The following is an 18600-nucleotide window of genomic DNA, read 5'->3' as shown; positions in this document are numbered from 1 at the left end:
TATTTGAAGAGTGCTCTCATGTCTCCCCTCAGTCTTCTCTTCTCCAGGCTAAACATGCCCAGTTCTTTCAGCTGCATATGGGTCCTCTAGGCCCATATAGAGCCCACAGGACCAACAGCCTGCATCAACACTCCTGCTGGGGCCACAAAAGCAGCCAGAGCAAGTTTGACATCAAAGGTGAGGCCTTCACCTTGAGGTGTTGCAGAATCAAGGCCCCAGTTCCTGCTCAAAGGTGCAGCTGCTGACCCTCAAGATATAAAGAATCATAGAATCATAGAATAGCAGAGTTGGAAGGGGCCTACAAGGCCATGGAGTCCAACCCCCTGCTCAGTGCAGGAATCCACCCTAAAGCATCCCTGACAGATGGTTGTCCAGCTGCCTCTTGAAGGCCTCTAGTGTGGGAGACTCCAGCTTCCATCAGCCCCAGCCAGCACAGCTGAGGGTCAGGGATGATGGGAGTTGTAGTCCAACAACATCTGGAGAACCCTGGGTTTCCCACCTCTGTTCTAAATGCACCTCACTTTGCATAATATTGTGCTCTGAAAGGTCCCAGCAGGACCTGCTTCTGCCTGGGTACGATCCGGGTTTCAGTGTGCTACAACAGAGGAGAAGCGTAGAATCCTAGACTTGGGAGGGGCCATTTAGGCCATAGGGTCCCACCCCTTGCTCAGTGCAGGAATCCAGATTAAGGCATCCCTAAGAGATGGCTGCCCGGTCTTTGTTTAAATGCCTCCAGCGAGGAAGAGCCCAGCACCTCCGTGGGCAGCTGGCTTCATCGCCTGATTGTAAAGTGAGGCAAAAAAAAATCCCAACATCAAGTCCAACCTGATAAGATCTGAGCTAGTAGTGACCGACCAAGAGAGAGACCTTGAGGTCGTGCTGGAAAGCTTGATGGAGGTGTGTCAACCCAGGGTGCCACAAACTTCATCTTAGGCACCATTAGAAAAGGATTTGAGCATAAAAGTGCCAGCATCCTCGTGCCCTGGACACAGCATTCCAGGTGAGGTCTGACCAGTGCATAGTAAAATGGACACATCCCATGATTTAGGGACCATTCTTCTATTGATGCAACCTACAATTTGCACTTGCCTTTTTTGCAACCACACCGCTGAATATTTCCAGCTTGTGATCAATTACTGCTCCGCAATTGTGTCACGCATACGGTTGGCAAGGCAGATAAAAACCCCATCTCATGCCTGTGCTTTTGATTTCTCTTTCCTAAAGCAATCACTTCGCAGTTGGCTCTCTTATGTGCCATTCTGCTATTTTCTGCCCAGTCTTCAAACCTATTATGATCATTTTCTGTTCTGTTTTTGCCTTCAAAGGTATTCGCAATCCCATCCAATTTTGTGTCATCTGTGAAGTTAACAAGCATTCCCTCTACTTCTTCCTCCAAGTCATTAACAAAAATGTTGAAGGGTACAGAAAGTGCATGTGGGGTGGGGGTGGGGGGTGATACCAGTCAGTGCCCCAGGAAACATCAAGCCCCCCCCCCAGCTGTGCGAGATCCCCTGGATCAACGGCAGTCTGGAAAGAGAGTCCCAGGTGCACCTGCTTGATTCTCTTCCTGGGCCCTGCAGCTATCGCCTCCTTCGCTGCTCTCTGTGCTGCAGCCTGAGGAAGCACCTTGACGAGGCCTCCTCCTAAGGAGTCTATATAAGGCCCTGCTCCACACAAGCTCAGCCCTAAAGTTCTCAGAGGACAGGAGGGCTGCTCTGCAGCCATGTTCTCCATCAGCCCCATCTGCTATTTCTTGCTGCTGTTGCTGCCAAAGCTAGCTGCTGCCTTGGCCGTAAGGAAGGGGGAATGGAAAGAGGCCCGGGGGGCACCTTCCGCCGGGGGGTCAGACGTGGCCCAGCCGATTGGGAAGGGGGAGCCATTGGGCATGCAAGGAGCGGGAAGTGGAAGGAAAGAGGGGGGCATCCCTGGAGAGCAGACTCCCCACCGGACATGGGAGGGGGTGACCCAAGCCGGTGGGACGGAGCAGCCAGAGGCTCTTGCAGGGCAACGTGCCCTCCGGAAGCTCCCTCCAGTGGAAGCCAGCAGCCCCGGGGTGTGGCCAGGCGATGGCGGTGGCGGCCTGTGGCAGCGCTGCGGCAGCTGGACCGTCAAAACCAGCCTCATCTGCGCCCTGGGCCTTCTTGTGATGGTGGGCAACGGGGCGGTCATCGCAGTCATCGCCTCGTCCGTGTCTGGCTGGAGCCGCAGCAGCCGGCTGGTGCTGCTCTCGCTGGCTGCGGCCGACGCCGCCTCGGCTCTGCTGGTGGTGCCCCTCAACTTGTACCAAGGCCTGGTCCTGGGGCCGGGGGTGGCGGAGGGGGCTGCAGGCGGGGAGAGCCCCTACTGCCGAGCGGTGGCCTTCGTCAACTGCGCCATCTTCGGGGCCTCCCTGTACTCCTTGGCGGGCGTCTCGCTGGAGCGCTACGTGGCCGTCTTCTTTCCCTTGCACTACGGGCGCCTGTTGAGCCACTGCCGGGTGGCCACGCTCATTGCGGCTGCCTGGTTGGTGCCGGTCCTGCTGCTGGTGCCCCTGGCCGTGCCGGCCCCCGCGGCCATCCTGCGGGTCCGATTCTCGGCCGCAGCGCTCCTGTGCGAGCCGGACTATGGCTCCAACACGGCTTATGCCGTCTTGCTAGCAGGCGCCATCTTCTGCCCGGCCGCAGGGACCATCACCTTTACCAACTTGCGCCTGTGGCTGGTGGCCCGCTCGCAGCGTCGGCGCGGGAAGAGCCGGGCCCTCTCGGGGAAAGGGGCGGGGCCAAAGAGGCTCCGCCTGCTGCAACTGGACACCGCAGCCCGCATTCTCCTGCCTGTGGTCATAGCCTTCTACGTCTGCTGGGGCCCCTGCATAGTCACCATCCTGTACAATTGTGAGTGTACAGAGGGCAGGGGAGGGGGCCGCGCGAGGGTCTTACACAGACAAAAAGTAGAGGGGGGTCATGGTTATAACACCCCAGTTCTCCTCCCAAGAACTGCTGCCTGAGGCTCCCCCTCTCCCCCAATTTTTGTTTGGTTCTAGGGTCTCCAACATGGTACCCATGATTTTTATTTGATTATGTGTGTTTTTCTAGGAAATGAGGGTGTTGTGAATGGCCGGGCCCACCATGGCAGCCATCTGATAAATGGGCAAGCCCCACCCCCATGGCAGCCATTTTGTGAGAACACCCACGACACTCTCTCAAAATTCCACATGCACCCACTGACCCAAAAATCATTGGGGACCATGGTTTCTTGGTTTATTCTGCAGTAAGTTGTACTTGATTGATTTAAAAGTCAAAAGGATGATTAATAGAGAGACCATCCTTGGGGAAAACATGGTGGTCCTATGGTGGGCTACCAGCAGTTCTAAAATCAGCACATGAGTTGTAATATGTGATTAGTGCCTTAGGGTTCGTTACATGCATTTAGAGAGACAGATGCTAAAGACACGCGAGAGCAGCCTTCCCAAACCAAGTGCCATCCTAATGTGTTGGACTGCAACTCCCATCATTCCCAGCCAGCCAATGGTCATGGTGGCTGGAAATAATGGGAGTTGCAATCCGAGACATCTGGAGGGCCCCAAGTTGGAGAAGGCTGAGCAACGTCCATTCTCAGGGTTTCACAGAGCGGGCTGAACCCAGAAATATGGTCAGGATAGCAACTCGCAGAAATAAAACGACGTCAGGGTATTCACAAGGGAAAAATAATCACAAACTCCATAAACATGGCCTGTATATCGTATTCGAATGTCTTTTTGCAACAACGTGGTCTAGAATCTTGCTTTTTAGAAACAATCTTTTACACTTGGTGCCAGCCGGGTCTCTTGCGCAAGACTGCGCGAGACGAATAGCAAAGCAAGAATGATGTCAACCTGCAATTTTTATTTGTTTAAATGCGGACGCCATTATTGTTACAATTTGCTCTGTGTTTGGGAATTGGGTCTCAGAAAAAGTTGGGTGGGTCTTTGCATGCAGGGCAAATAGGAAGGGCTTGAGGGGTGACGAAGCACTTGAGAGCAAGGCTCTGCCAATGGTTGGAGAAGTCCTCCGTTCCCAAAGAGCCGGGGCTGATGTGGGTGGTGTTTTAAGGGGAGCCCTGGGACTACCAGGAGCCTCTGAATTTCTGAGGGTGGTGAGGAACAGCAGCAGGAGCAAAACCATGTGAACTTATAGACGTGCACAATACGAAGGCTGCGATCCTATGCTGGTTTACTCAGGCGTAAGCCCCATTATATTCAGCGGGACTCATTTCGAAGTAAACATGCACAGGGTTGAGCGGCTGAAATTTAGACAATGTTGTCTTAGATCAGAAATGCCAAACTTCTGTCAGGCTGAGGACCTCGTTCAGTTTCAGGGCACCTCGGGTTGGGAGGGGAGGCACATTCCTGTGGTGGGAAATACCAAAAATACCAGCCAAGTTTAGCTTGAAGCTTTTGCTGCCAGCAGCTGGCCTTAAGAAGAGGTATTTCAACTGCTTCGGATGTGGAAAGCACTCTGCAAACGCCAGGGAACTTCCCAAGTTGGGGATAGGGGAGGGGATGTGGCCCTCTCTGGGGAACCCCAGAGGGCCAGAATGAGCCCCCAGGTAGGCTGGGTTTGGTCCACAGGCCGCCCTGGGGTTCTGCCCTGCACACACACACACACACACACACACCCCGCCTTAGAATGAGGGTGGGCTGGGCTTGCAGGCAACATGGGAGAAGGGAAGAAACCCTGAGTGAAACTGACTCCTGACTCCCTTCTGTCTGCTTGCAGCTCTGACCCAGGAGAGAGTCCATGAATGGGTGGAGTTTGCAGCCTTGTGGCTCCCCACGGGTAGTGGCTTCCTCAACTGCTTTGTCTACTTCTGGATCAACAGGAACTTCCGGCACAAATTCCAGAGGATCGGGAGTAAGCTGTGCTGTCGAGCCAGGCGGGAGCAGCGACGGCAGCCCTGTTTCCCCACCGTCAGTTGTGCTGTGGAGCGGGGCAGTGAGCTCCTGGACCTGCCCACGGGCTGCTCTTCCAGCGTTTCTTCTTCCAATGGCCTCGTGCTCTTCCAAGAAGGCCAAGCCAAGCTGTAGAGCCCCCAGCCATGCTCTCCTTGCCCCGTACGCTTCTGGAACCTCGCCACATCCTCGGGTCCATGGCACAAGTGTGTTGGCAGAAGAATGCACCGCGTGGGACTTCAGGAGTTACAGAGCAAGCCACGACACGTGGGCCGGGTGCCATTTTGGATGGTGTCTGCTGGACTTGGCTTAAGTCTGGCTTGGCTTGGCTTGGTTCTCTCGCAACCTGGAGCCGTCGAGACGCCCAAGGAACAGAGAATGGTGCCGCACCCGACCCTGACTTGCCCACGCTCTCTGCTTTTCCAGCATGGATCAGGGATGCAGGCAGCGGGCCATTTGTCAGCCAAGAAGCCAGGCAAGCGCTGGGCAGTGGCGGCAAAGCAGCTGTAGGCAAAAGGCTGGACTCGTAGGTGGAGCCACTCTAGGAAAAGAAGGGGAAACACAGTCCATGGTGACAACAGCATCTGGGATGAACGTGGAACGCTGGGAGGATCAGTGAAGTTCACTTCTCTGGACCATCTCTGCCTCTTTCTGTTCCTCCACCCCCCCTCCTGTCCATACAAGCACCGGAGCAACTTCTTTGTTCCATGAGACCAGCACCCCCTTACAACCTGGTGCCTTCCAGATGTGTTGGACTACAAACCCCAGTATGCCCCAGCTACCTTGCTGGAAATGACGGGAGTTGCAATCCAGCACGTCTGGAGAAGGCACCAGCTTGGAACACCATGGAAAGTAGACTCAGAAGCCAGGAGAGGGGAGGAAGATTTTTTTTTAAAAAAAAATTGGGTTGGGTGGGAAGTGTAAGTGCCATGACTTGTAAGATGACACAGCCTGGTTTTAATGTCCTTTTTAGTGGCTGGCCTCTTGAGTTTTAAGAGTTTTAGTCCATCATTTCCCCCTTCAATGTGTTTGGCTGGGATCAATGTAAAAGGCCGGCCCTGTAAGGGGTGTGTGTGTGTGTGTGTGTGTGTGTGTGTGTGTGTGTGTGTGTGTGTGTTGTCCCTTGCCACATCCTCTTGCGGAGGTTTACATTTCCTGTGCACTGTGTGTAGCCTACCTAAGTTTAATATCATTCACAGCAAATGCAGGGTTCTGCGACACAACAAATGGGAATTTCAAATTGAAAGACCAGATAAAGATGTTCAACCTGAGCTTGGTGGCTTTTTTTTTTTTTACATGTTTTGGCAGGTCTCACATCTCTGACGTTTCTTAGAATATCTCCTCCAAAAGCGGTGAACCAGGTTATGGCGAGTCACCCCAGAGACAGAGATCTAACTTCCCCAGGAATAGTATAAGGCTGCAAAAATTCACTGGGAAATGTCAACAGGTTGATTTCACCCCATCGGAGGGAAGACACTTGTGTGACCAGATCCATGTCCCAAGCAACTGTGGGGCCTTGGAGGCATTCGTGGGGCTGTTGTGTTTTCCCAGTACAACACCCTCTTGCTGCCCTGTCAGGTTTTACGAACAAAACATCACCCACCTAACCACTGCTCTCTTCCTTTCCTTAACTTTTATACACTAGACTTTGAGTGTCTTGAACTGAGACTGGAGAGATCAAGGTCTCTGCTTCATTTGCTTCCCCGGCCCCCAACCCCTATAAATATTCCAGTGCATAGAAACACACCACTATGTGTAGAGGACCAAGCTCAGTCTCGGTTGCGCGCGCTCTCTCTCTCTCTCTCTCTCTGTGTGTGTCTATACAGATATTTTCCCCACCCCAATATAAGTACAAGTGATCATTTTGAGCAGGGGTGGGGTGGGAATAAGGGCAAACGTGCTACTGTTTTTCTGCTGTAAGCAAATTGGACTTAGCATCCCAGGCGTGGATATTGTTCGGAAATCAAGCTGTCTGTGTTCATGATGGATTGTCAATAGCCATTTTATCTGTGTTTCCTATTCCACACGCAATATTTTCTATCCTTTATGTTTGGCATTTCCCCCCCACTCTGTAGCTATTGCACTATAGGGGGGAAGTATATTTTATTGCTATCCAAATATTTTAAAAATTCTATTGTAATTTGGCGTTCTTGGTGTAAATAAAAATCCCTTCTCCGCCCCCAACGCCCCCTGCTTTCCCCTCTAAATGGTGTATTCCTAGGAGAGAGAAAATATTAAATTAAAACTTAGAATGATTAAATAAAGATGTTTTTCAACTTATCACTGGTCTAATTCTTGTTTTCTCCTAGCGTTGTCAAAAGGTTGACTTGTGTGTTGTTTAAATATACCAATAATTTGGGAATGTGGGTTAGGGTTCCCAAAGTCCCAGCATAAGCTTTGGAGTTGGATAATGTAGCCTTCCCCAAATGGGTCCCCTCTGGATGTCTCCAAATCCCACCATCCTCAACCAGTGTGGGCCCTGGAAAAGTTGGACTTCCTTTAGAATCATAGAATAGCAGAGTTGGCAGGGCCCTATAAAGCCATTGAGTCCAACCCCCTGCTCAATGCAGGAATCCACCCTAAAGCATCCCTGACAGATGGTTGTCAAGCTGCCTCTTGAAGGCCTCTAGTGTGGGAGAGCCCACAACCTCCCTAGGTCACTGGTTCCATTGTCGTACTGCTCTAACAGTCAGGAAGTTTTTCCTGGTGTCCAGCCGGAATCTAACTTCCTGTCACTTCAGCCCATTATTCCGTGTCCTGCACTCTGGGAGTTATGGCATGCTGGTGTACAGGTTTATTGATGGTTGGGCTTTAGTGGATTTTTGTTGCTGCTACTCACCCTCCCCCACACCCCAGAATCCCCCGGGTTTTCCCTTTGCTACTTCCTTGAGGTCCTGCAACCTTTAAAATACCCATGAGATGGTGCTGATCAAACAGTTAGCTGAGTCTTGGGTACAGGTTTATTAAAAGTGAGGTATTACTCTTAACTTATTCTTCCGCTTGCTGGACAGACGCAAAACAAGGGCAGAAGCTGCAAGTAGGAAGTGGCCCTTAGAAGCCTCGATGGAGCTTTGCTGGTCCACATGGGACGAGATGGGCCTGCAATTGCATTTCATCACAGAATTGTTTCCCCCACAACCCAGGTCTAAAATGAAACGCATGGGAGGAGACACCGTAACAGCCAGGGTGGAAACAAATGCACCTTCAGGCTGGCTCCAGGGAGTCGAAAGACGTGGTTGCAGGAGAATCACCTGCCTGAATGCAATGAGCAGTATCAGCCTTTCAGGAAGAGGTCCCAGATCCAGTATACAATCTTGTTGCAGGCTATACAGTAGAACAGCTTTCCCCAACTCGGTGCCCTCCAAATGGGCTGGATTACAAATCCCATTATCCCCAAACACCGTGGCCAATGGCTCCAGGTTGAGGAAGGCAGGGCTAGAACTTTTTGTGGGAGAGCAGGGTTAGGTAGATGCCGCAAACCCCGAGACCCTCTTCTCCCCACACCCCACCTGCCCTTCCAAAAGATGTGCTGCTCTTTGTGGGGAGGCTGCCCCACTTCTAGGCACCTGGGCCCATTACTTTGCAAGCCCTGGGAAAGGAGAGGGAGCCCACGAGGCAGTTGCTACTGCACTCATCGCCACGGTTCCCACCTCCAGCTCATTGGCGGAGTTTGCAGTTTGCAGGAAGGACATTCCCGTTTCAATCTCAATCAAAACAGGTCTTTCGATAGCAGAGCTCTGTAAGCCGTGTGGGGAAACACTCATTGCCTGCATGGGCTGTGGGCGTGACTCTGAGCCTGTTCAGGTGTCGCTAAGCGGTAGCTACAGGGAAGTTGCGTGCGAAGCCTCTGTGCAGTGGCAGTCCCCTGGCAGCGATCGGGACACACCAGGAAGCACCAGCCTGCCCCCCCGTTGGCTCCCAGATCACGCTGCGGTCAGTCCATGGTCCATTGGAATTGCTGGCAGCGGCCTCCTATTTCCTGCTGGTATTTCTTGTTGAACAGCTCACACTGCTGGGAGGAGAAGTGGTCCCTCCAGTCTCCCACGATACCTAAGAGAGCAGAAGGTTTGTCTTCCCTAGTTACCTAGGAAGGTTGTGGGCTCTCCCACCCTAGAGGCATTCAAGAGGCAGCTGGACAACCATCTGTCTTTTATGCTTTAGGGTGGGTTCCTGCATCGAGCAGGGGGTTGGACTTGATGGCCTTAGAGGTCTCTTCCAACTCTACTATTCTATGGAGCAAGGAACGTGGGGAGGGAGGTTGGTTGCCTTGGGTGGGGGGAACCGTGGCTTGCCCAAGAGGCTGGGCACCAGCCAGGATGGTTGGCCTTGTCTTCTGCTGCCCATGCCCCTCAGCACGCCCTCCCTCCCTCCCTCTCACTCCCTCTGCCCACTCACCTTTCCTCATGAACTGGCTCTTGCTAGAATCCATGATCTCACGGGGGACAAGTGTGCAATTCACCATGGTGTTCTTGCTCATGGAGGTGAAGCTGCAATGCCTCTCGATCGCATTTATCTGGCCTGGCTGCATAGGACGGCCCAGGAAGGCACTCAGTCGCTTCACAGAGCCCTCCAGATCCTGAGGGTCAGAGTGCGGCAGGAAGAATTCATGGGGAATAAGTCTCACTAAGCAGACCTCTTGTTATCGTCATAGGCTCCTACGTCCTGTCCATATCTGATTCCAAGAAGATGTGGTTTCCCTCATATGGAGAAGGACTTGAGTCATCTTACACTCAACACGGTTACTTTATAAATGGATCATCATGGATTATGTTTTAAACATTTATTAACACCAAGCAAGTGCATTTAACACAACTATAGAAAGAAATTGATTTCATGGTATTTGTTGACAAAAGTTTCAGCAGGAAAGGAAAACAGGGCAAGACACAGGGCAAACATTGACAATACAGATTTCTGCCTGCATAGATTACTGCCTGCCAGAGGCAACCCCACCCAGTATCTTCCCTTTACTTTTGAAGTTTTATACTGGAACAAGATATGGGATGTGAATGCTTAATGTACTCCAACTGGCTACTACACCCTTTTAATCCTATTTCATATTAGAAGACCTTTTGTTTCTACTCGTACAGATTTATAGATATCTCCCAACTTGTCCTTTGTTGATTTGACCTGTCTGGACACGAACCTTATTGAGTTAGAATGTTTCTCATAATGTTCCCTTTTCCACAGGCCGAGCTTCCCGACAGTAATAGAATCATAGAACAGTAGAGTTAGAAGGGGCCTATAAGGCCATCGAGTCCATAGATCAAAGGCCATAGATTGAAGCCACAGATGAAGAGAGACTGAAAGAACTGGGCATGTTTAGCCTGGAGAAGAGAAGATTGAGGGGAGACATGAGAGCACTCTTCAAATACTTGAACGGTTGCCACACAGAGGAGGGCCAGGATCTCTTCTCGATCCTCCCAGAGTGCAGGACATGGAATGACGAGCTCAAGTTACAGGAAGCCAGATTCCGTCTGGACATCAGGAAAAACTTTCTGACTGTTAGAGCAGTGTGACAATGGAATCAGTTACCTAGGGAGGTTGTGGGCTCTCCCACACTAGAGGCCTTCAAGAGGCAGCTGGACAACCATCTGTCAGGGATGCTTTAGGGTGGATTCCTGCATTGAGCAGGGGGTTGGACTAGATGGCCTTGTAGGCCCCTTCCCTCTCTGCTATTCTATGATTCTATGATAGCCATATTTTTATTCAGGTAGCTGCTTTATCTATGCCTCTTTGAGATGCCTAAAATGACTTGCCTACAGGAGAAGCAGGCAGAGGAGGTAAGGCAAAAGCTTGATCACCGGTACCTTCCTGCAGCCTCCCGCCAGAGGGCCATGGAAGATCTGACGCCACTGCTTATAACAAGGGAAGGGCATTTGTGGCCCTCCAGATGTTTTAGCCCATAGCCCTAGCCAGCATCGCCCAGTGGTGAAGGATGATGGAAGCTGCAGCTCAACGACGTCTGGAGGGCCCCATGTCCTCCACCTGTGCTGCATGACTCGCCTGGTCTCGCCATCCAACCTCTCTCCGTGTGCAGCCTACACAAAGCTGCTCAATTCCTCCTAGCCAATGCTTCCCCAGGCGCAGCACACACCTGTAACAGCAGGTCCAATCAAAGGTTATATCAGCTGAATCCCTGACTTGTACCTGTCTGTCAGTGAACTCACCTGGTGGAGCTCTTCGTAGGTCATGTAGAGAACATCCAACTCTTCCTGGCAGCTGAGCCAGCCTTTGATGTGCTCAAACCAGGAGCCGTAGTGCACTGTGTGGGGCAGGGGAGAAGCGAAGGGTCAGACACCTCAAGCAGCCCCTTTGCCCCCCACACCTCCGCCGGGGCCCTCCGATGCAGCCCGTGCCAGAGTGCTGAGCTTTCTGTGTGTTGCCTGTCAGCAAGCGGCTCTGATGACACGCCCAAGCCAAGTCAAACCGTAAAATGTTCCCAATTAGAAGTGATGTTCTGACTCAATGTTCCCCCACCCCACCCACACCCTTCTAATGCAGAAGGCTGGAGGGAGGAGATGGGGCAGGGCACTCTCTCCTAGCACAGAGAGAGTTGCCATTAAAAAGAAGAGAGAGCGCTTCTCCTGTGCATTTAACATCAGCTGAGCAGCAGGAAGAAATTCAACAGGTGCAGGAGCCTCCCACATCTCTGTCAAGAAAGCTGCGCCAACTTAATAAAGGGCCTCCCGAGAACCAAGTTCAAGCAAGTTGGAAATTTTATTTCCTTTGGGAGATGCTTTTCATAGCTGTGATTTCCTGGAAACTCTGTTCCTCCAGATGTCGGCAAGTCATGCTGAACTTTGCCAAGATTAAAAGGGGAAAGTGGATTTCTACGTTCTCATCGGTGTTTGCTAGGGAAGTGTTTCCTCAGCTAGAGGATAGAAATTTGGAAGTCCCACAGAAAAAACAGTCCTTGAGGGTGTGCCTCCTGGAATTATAGCACTGTTACTTAATATGTTGTGTATTTGCATGACAACCTTGAATTGTTGTTTTAAATTCTCTGAAAATGGGAAACGGTCTTCTGAAAAATGTTTTTTTTTAAAAAAAAACTGGTTAAGGACAAAAGCACAGGAGACCTCAGTATGAAGTCAAAAATGTCAGCATTTAGTACGGACACCTATCATCTAAGTTACAGAATTTTGGAACTGGTGCAAAGAGAGCTGGCAGAGGAGCTGAAAATGTGGTTCAGGACATGGAGCAAACAAGGTCCTTGCTGCTTTCATCTTACTGGCGACACGACAAATTCCTACAGGCAGGAGATTTACCATCTCTAGCATGATATAAAGCCCCTTTACCATTATGTCTGCAATTATGCCTTCTCAGTTTCTTGAGCGAGACAAATACAACATTCCACTTAAACAACAGCTATGCGCTCATTCAATTGAATACATATGTCGTAGTGCTACATATGGTATGTGGTTCCTAAACAGAAATTCATAGGAAAATGTTGCAGTGGTACTTTTAGCTAAAACAAAACATCCTTTGTCTTGTTACGCTTTTCTTCTAACAATTAGAATCACCAAATTTGAAGGTATTGTGGGGGGGAAACTGAGATAAGAATTTCTTGAAACAAATGCTTGAATTGTAAAGATATTCATATGTAGTGCCTTCTGGTTCTGCTGTGTTACTAGTATAAACCCCATGTCGTAACGGGCACGAGTCATCTGAGACTGAGTGGATGAAAGTATGCTTGGCTGTTTCCCTCTACTTTGTGTATTTAAAAGAGTCAGTGTTGATCACTGAGGAACTACATTTCCCATGAGGCAAAGAGGAAGGAGGGATAACATGTGGAGGGGGGAACATGTGCCAAATTCCCTCTGCCCCCCTCCTTTTCTGAGCTTCCCAAAGCTTTGAAATTTTTCAATGTTTCAAAATTTTCTGCAAGTCTACATTGCTCCAGTTTCAGTTTAAAACAAAAATGAGCAAAATCTGTCTGGTAGATCTCAAGTAAAAAGCCTTATACCACCATATTCTTATACAGCTTGTGACCCTTAAATCTCATCCTTTTGAGTTTGGTGGTGGCTTTTTAACAACAGTGGCTGTGACTCTCCCAGAGAACATCTATCAATGGGCAACCATAGAAAGGTGATAAATAAATATGCAAAATGAACTGAACTGAATTTCTTCTCGCCCTAGGAATGCATTGCAATGGCAGTAGTATTTCTGCCATGAAAAAAATATACCCGATAACAACCATGGCCTAACAAAAATTTCAAGAGCACCATCCTTCACCATCTCTTGTTGTTTTGTTGTTTATTCGTTCAGTCGCTTCCGACTCTTCGTGACTTCATGGACCAGCCCACGTCAGAGCTTTCTGTCGGCCATCGCCACCCCCAGCTCCCCCAAGGTCAAGTCTGTCCCCTCCAGAATATCATCCCTCCATCTTGCCCTTGGTCGGCCCCTCTTCCTTTTGCCTTCCACTTTCCCTAGCATCAGCCTCTTCTCCAGGGTCTCCTGTCTTCTCATTATGTGGCCAAAGTACTTCCGTTTTGCCTTTAATACCATTCCCTCAAGTGAGCAGTCTGGCTTTATTTCCTGGAGTATGGACTGGTTGGATCTTCTTGCAGTCCAAGGCACTCTCAGCATTTTCCTCCAACACCACAGTTCAAAAGCATCTATCTTCCTTCGCTCAGCTTTCCTTATGGTCCAGCTCTCGCCTTTAACTCTGCGGACCTTTGTTGTCAGTGTGGTGTCTCTGCTCTTAACTAAAATAAACCCAGATCACCCACAGAGGAACAGGGAAACCCACCTTATCCTGCATCAGACCCCTCCCTGTATTTTCCCCTACAGCCCAGTACTGTTGACACTGACTGGCAGCAACAGCTCTCCAGGATTTCAGGCAGGGGTGTCTTCAGCCATACCTGGAGTTGCCAGGGATCGAGAGTAGCAGTGAACAGGGAAAACACCCTGCTGAGGTCCAGCTGACTCAAGCAATTGAGGCATGCTGTGTACTCTTTAAGCAAGAATTATCTGCACCATCTCAAAACTATTTCATTCCCAGGTGTTTGGGGGTGGGGTGAGGGTGGAGAAGGGAGAGGAACCTTGGCAGTGAAATCTGTTTCAGGCCAGTCTGTATGATGACTGTGGTGTGGAGGTGCCAAGGTCGTCTCACGCACCTGTGCCGTCCAAGAAGGAGAGGAGAAACTCGTTGAAGGAACCAGGGTCAGGCAAAAAGTTGGCCATCCTATGGAAGTGATAGTAAGATACAAGAACGTCCTTGGGGTTTCTGGCCAGATAGATCACCTGTGGGGGAAACAGACAGAAAAGGCCACTGGTGACAACATGACAGCCCGCCTGGAAAAGACCAGCACCTTCCCATTCTCATCAGAGTTGGCAGCACCTGAATCTTGGGATTCTTTGCCCTGGGAGGCTCAGTTGCACACACACACACCCCTCTTCTTCTATTTTTAATGGTGTTTCTCCTTATGGCAAAACCTTGGCTGGCATTTGTTTTGATTAGACAGATAAGTTTTCACCTGTTGCATCTATCTCTATTTTTATTATAAGATCACAGCTCCAAACACAAAAGCCCTCTTTTCAACCCACAATGTCCTGCTCCAACACCCATTTCACAAGAAGCAGGCTGAGGCTTGGCCAGGAAACAGAGTAGCAATTGCCAAACCATCACATACCTGCTCCTGCAAAGAACAGAAATAGTACTGTGAGTTCCAGAGACATCTTTGGAAATAAAGGTGGTGCTGGTACCGGTGTTCTGCTTTGCAGCTTGTCAGCCTCCCATTCTGTTCTTTTTTTAATTAAAGGTAATCAGGCAAGGCAGGGAAGCTGGTGTGAGCACAGTGACTCCCATGAGCCCTTTAATTATACTGTTGGCTAGGGCTACTAGGAGGAGGGCTTTCTCCGCTGTGGCACCCCGGTTGTGGAATGAGCTCCCCAGAGAGGTCCACCTGGCTCCTACACTGTACTCCTTTCGTCGCCAGCTGAAGACCTTTTTATTCACTCAGTATTTTAACACTTAATTTTAACTCAAATTTAAATTATACTGTTTTAACTCTGTATTTTAACCTTATATCAATTGTGCTGCGTGGTTTTATCCTGGTTGTGCTTTTTATATTGTATTTTGTATTTGTATTTTTAACTTGTTGGTTGTTTTATGATGGCTTTAATTTTTGTGAACCGCCCAGAGAGCTTCGGCTATTGGGCGGTATAAAAATGTAATAAATAAATAAATAAAATAATAAATAAATAACGATTATACCAATGTACAGCGCACCATTCCCTATACCTCCTTCATGGACTTTGGGTCTCCACCATTGAGATGGCTCGGTGGGCCCCCTCCACCCACCCTCGGGCCTCGTCATTTTGACCTAACCCCTGAGAGAGCCCCTAATGTCACAAGGAAACTGGCCAGCTGTGGAACCTCCCCATAAGTACCTTAGGTTTAGCTTTCCTCAGGGCAGCTGCCATCACCTGTTGAGGCAGGTGAGTGGTGAGAAGGCGGGGTCCTTCCCTCTCCTGGAGAACGTCTTTGAAGTAAATGTGCTCCAGCCAGGGGTTCCGGGCCCAGTTGGGGATGGACTTCGCAGGGTGAGGGTCTCCACTGCTGTAGATTAAGGTCAAGATCTCTTGCATCCAGGTGGTACCTGGAGGGGAGGGGAGAACTGTCAGTGTGGGAAGACCTCCAGCATACAACCACCCAGGATCTCCAGGGACAGCTGCTCTAACTATGGACATCTTGACCACGGGGACTCCATTCGTCTTTTGCAGAAAAAAGCAAATTCTCTTACAGCAGTCTTTTCCAACATGGTGTCCTCCAGAACTGTTGGATTATAACTCCCATTGCCCATGGAGGTGTACGCCAACACTTCTGGATGACACCAGGTTGGAGAGGACTAACGTACAGCGTAGGGTGAGGGACCATCACCAACAGTACTGGACTTATGGGGGAGTGAACACGTAACATAGACAGACATGTCAGGTGTAACAATTGGTCAGCTTGATTGGTGGTATGTTAGGGTAAGGATTAATCCTCAGGTTAGGGATAGGGTTTAGGAGGCATTGGTCCCTGGCCAGGAAGAACCAGGACTGCAGAAGAGCCTAGCAGGGCTGGACAGACTGAGTGGGCCATCAGGACAGCTTACCTACTGGAGTTTAGTGGCTGGTTGGAAGTCTCAGTGGTACATTAGGGTTAGGGAGGAAGCAGGTTGCCTTCTCAGTTTTAGTGGTTGGAGGGATGTTCTAAGATTCAAAGCATGAATTAGCATGAATCAAAGAACTGACGCATGAATTCTCCATGTCTTGCAGGCATACAAAATATCCCACAATCTAACAATCAACGCTGGTGTCAAGGGCCGTCATGGTCAGGCACCTGTCAAGGGCCCACACATCCCGGAAAAGGCCCACTGACAAGAGCCCCTTTGACTTGCTCCTCCTGTTTTCCGTTGTCTTGCTCTGGTCCGGACCACGGTGGTGGTGGTGCAAAGGAGGAGGAGCAGCAGAGACCGCCATCTTCTTGCTCCCTGGCTTTCTGCCTGTCAAGCAAGCAAGTCGGAGCACTGATGAGCTTCCTATGTTCTCCAGGTAGGTAGGGCTGGGAAAGAGGCCAAGGAACCGTGGAGAGGGCGCGTTTCACCCACGACCCACCCACTGTCCCCTTTCTCCTACTTGCATTTCAAGGGAAGCTCTCCCTTGGCATCCACGGGGGCCGCCACTGAAGTGCTAAAAGCTGCTTCTGACAGGCACTGGGCTGAGAGACAGGGGGGGACATGTCCCCTTCCCACCCCAACAGCTGCGAGTCTTCCCCTCAGCCACTATTTATACCGCAATCGGCTGTGCAGGAGAATTGCATTCATGCAATCAATGCCTCTCCTGAGACCTTGCTGAAAGCCAGTGCAGCAGACGACACTGAACCAGAGAGCCTGTGGGTCAACCTGATGGAAGCAGCAGCTTCCTGTGAAGTTCACCACAGCCGGTGTCAAACAGACCCCAAGTTGGAAAATCAGGTCAGCGTTATTTTGTGACGTGGCCGGCTGCCGTGGAACACAGAGCCCCGCGTGACGCTTGTTGCCAGGGTGCTGCTCTCCATCTGGATTCCATTCAGCCAGGTGGCTTATTTGCGTGGGCTGCTTCTGAAGCCCCACTTCCTGCTGCAGATGTGAGTTTGGGAAAAAGTGGCAAACGAAAAACAAAAAAACCCTGCAGCCCCCAGCTAAGGCTGCAAAATCGAGAGGCTGATTCAGCACACTTTGTGTGAAGTTCTTCCATGAAGGTCTGAGATCCTGAAAGCAGCTCATGCCATGAACCTGAGTGCAGCTGAACGCACAGAAAAGCAAGAGCATTCCAAGTCTGGTAGCATCACAGGTTTATATAAGGGTGGGGGGAATGATGTTGGCAGTTCTATTTTCAATTAGGACTGTGCACCCCCTCCCTGTGCACCCCCTCCCTGAACCACTTCGGATCCCGCTTTGGACCTTCCAGATCAGGCCCGAACCGCTTCAGGCTGAACCGACCTCCCCTGATCCGATTCAGAACCGGGCTTCGGAGGTCCGGATCGGCCCGCTCCGCTTTGGATCCGGGGATCCATAACAGAGCGGAGCACACCCCCATTTTCAATTCTTGTTCTAATTATGCCTAACATGGAATTTGCCTTTCTCACAGCCAAAACACTCTAGGTGAATCTTTTCCTCGAGCTCTGTCTGCACCCCAACCCCAACATCTCTTTCTTGGCCAGTCACCGCCGGCTCATGTGCCATCAGCTTATACTTGAAGCAGGGTTTGTGTGCATGTGCTTGCCCCAATGGGCATCACGTTACACTTGCTTACAGTGAACACCATCTGGCACATGGATGCCCTTTCTCCTATAGTTAAGAGAGATCCTTTGAACCCGGCCACGGTCTGACTCCGTCTTTGGCAGCCTCCTGGATATTACTGTAGCCAAAGCGCTCTTGCAGATGTTTTTAAAACTCCACAAAGCCCGGGCAAAAGACAACGCAATGTTCTAACCGCCCAACTTGGAATGGGCACGCTGCATGACACTCTTCCGAAGAGCCTCCGGTTCTTCTTGGGCAAGGCATCAGCCAGCCTGCCTGCCTGCCTGCCCGCCCCTGGGTGTCCAGCCCCGTCCGTCCGTCCGTCGCTGCCTGCGGAGGGCCGGGGTCTTTCTCCCGAGGGCCTGGCTGGCTCCCTTGGCCAGCCACTCCCTGGCAGAGCCCCGGACACCACTCCTTACCTGATTTGGGGAAGGTGACCAGGAGGACATCCGAGTGGCGGAACGGGAAGGTGCTGGCAAACTCCAGGGACTCCTGGGTGTGGAGGTGGCCGGGCAGGCGGATGCCGGCAAAGCTCTCGGTCACATCCAGCCGAGACATCTTGCAGAGCCGAAGGAGTGTGCGGCACGCAGAGCTGAGCCTCCTTCACTCCAGCAACAAAGAGGAAACCACCCTCCCGCCCACCCGCCCGCCCGAGGGGACTCCAACCGGAGGGAGGAGCAGCCCAAGAGAAGCCTCTCCTCCTTCCAAAGAAGCACCAAGGCCTTCTTTACTTTTTGAAATGCAGCAGCAGGGGCCAGAGGTGCCCGGGGGGGGGATCTACACTACTGCTTTTAAAGCGCTTTAAAGCACTTTGAAAACGTTTTGAAACCTGTATATGCAGTGTGTCCTGGGCCCCAACAGTTGTCCAAACTGTTATAAAGCGCTTGAAAGCGGTAGTGTAGATCCCCAGGTTTCAAGGACAAAAGG

At 50.8% G+C, this 18600-nt stretch overlaps 2 protein-coding genes across 3 annotated transcripts; one reads left to right on the top strand and one right to left on the bottom strand.

Annotated features, from left to right (window-relative positions):
* Nucleotides 1-1723: 1723 nt before the first annotated feature.
* On the top strand, nucleotides 1724-5041 carry LOC134408901 (D(4) dopamine receptor-like). Its single transcript, XM_063141414.1, has 2 exons — nucleotides 1724-2870; nucleotides 4734-5041. Exons 1-2 carry the CDS (start codon nucleotides 1724-1726, stop codon nucleotides 5039-5041), a joined length of 1455 nt encoding a protein of 484 aa, XP_062997484.1.
* A 2740-nt stretch (nucleotides 5042-7781) lies between these two features.
* On the bottom strand, nucleotides 7782-18270 carry LOC134408796 (sulfotransferase 2B1-like). 2 transcript variants are annotated; one of them, XM_063141232.1, is made up of 6 exons: nucleotides 18093-18270; nucleotides 15299-15507; nucleotides 14023-14149; nucleotides 11074-11168; nucleotides 9302-9482; nucleotides 7782-8956 (listed from the first exon to the last, which is right to left on the bottom strand). In XM_063141232.1, the coding sequence occupies exons 1-6, from the start codon at nucleotides 18229-18231 to the stop codon at nucleotides 8841-8843; spliced, it is 867 nt and encodes a 288-aa protein (XP_062997302.1). In that variant the 5' UTR covers nucleotides 18232-18270; the 3' UTR covers nucleotides 7782-8840. The 2 variants fall into 2 exon arrangements, with proteins under 2 accessions (XP_062997302.1, XP_062997303.1); XM_063141233.1 differs by lacking the exon at nucleotides 18093-18270 and adding an exon at nucleotides 16006-16073.
* Between the last annotated feature and the right edge of the window lie 330 nt (nucleotides 18271-18600).

This window comes from Elgaria multicarinata, chromosome 14 (genome assembly GCF_023053635.1).
Source record: "Elgaria multicarinata webbii isolate HBS135686 ecotype San Diego chromosome 14, rElgMul1.1.pri, whole genome shotgun sequence".
In the NCBI taxonomy this organism is placed as follows: Eukaryota; Metazoa; Chordata; class Lepidosauria; order Squamata; family Anguidae; genus Elgaria; species Elgaria multicarinata.
This window is presented reverse-complemented; position numbering and strand designations above follow the sequence as displayed.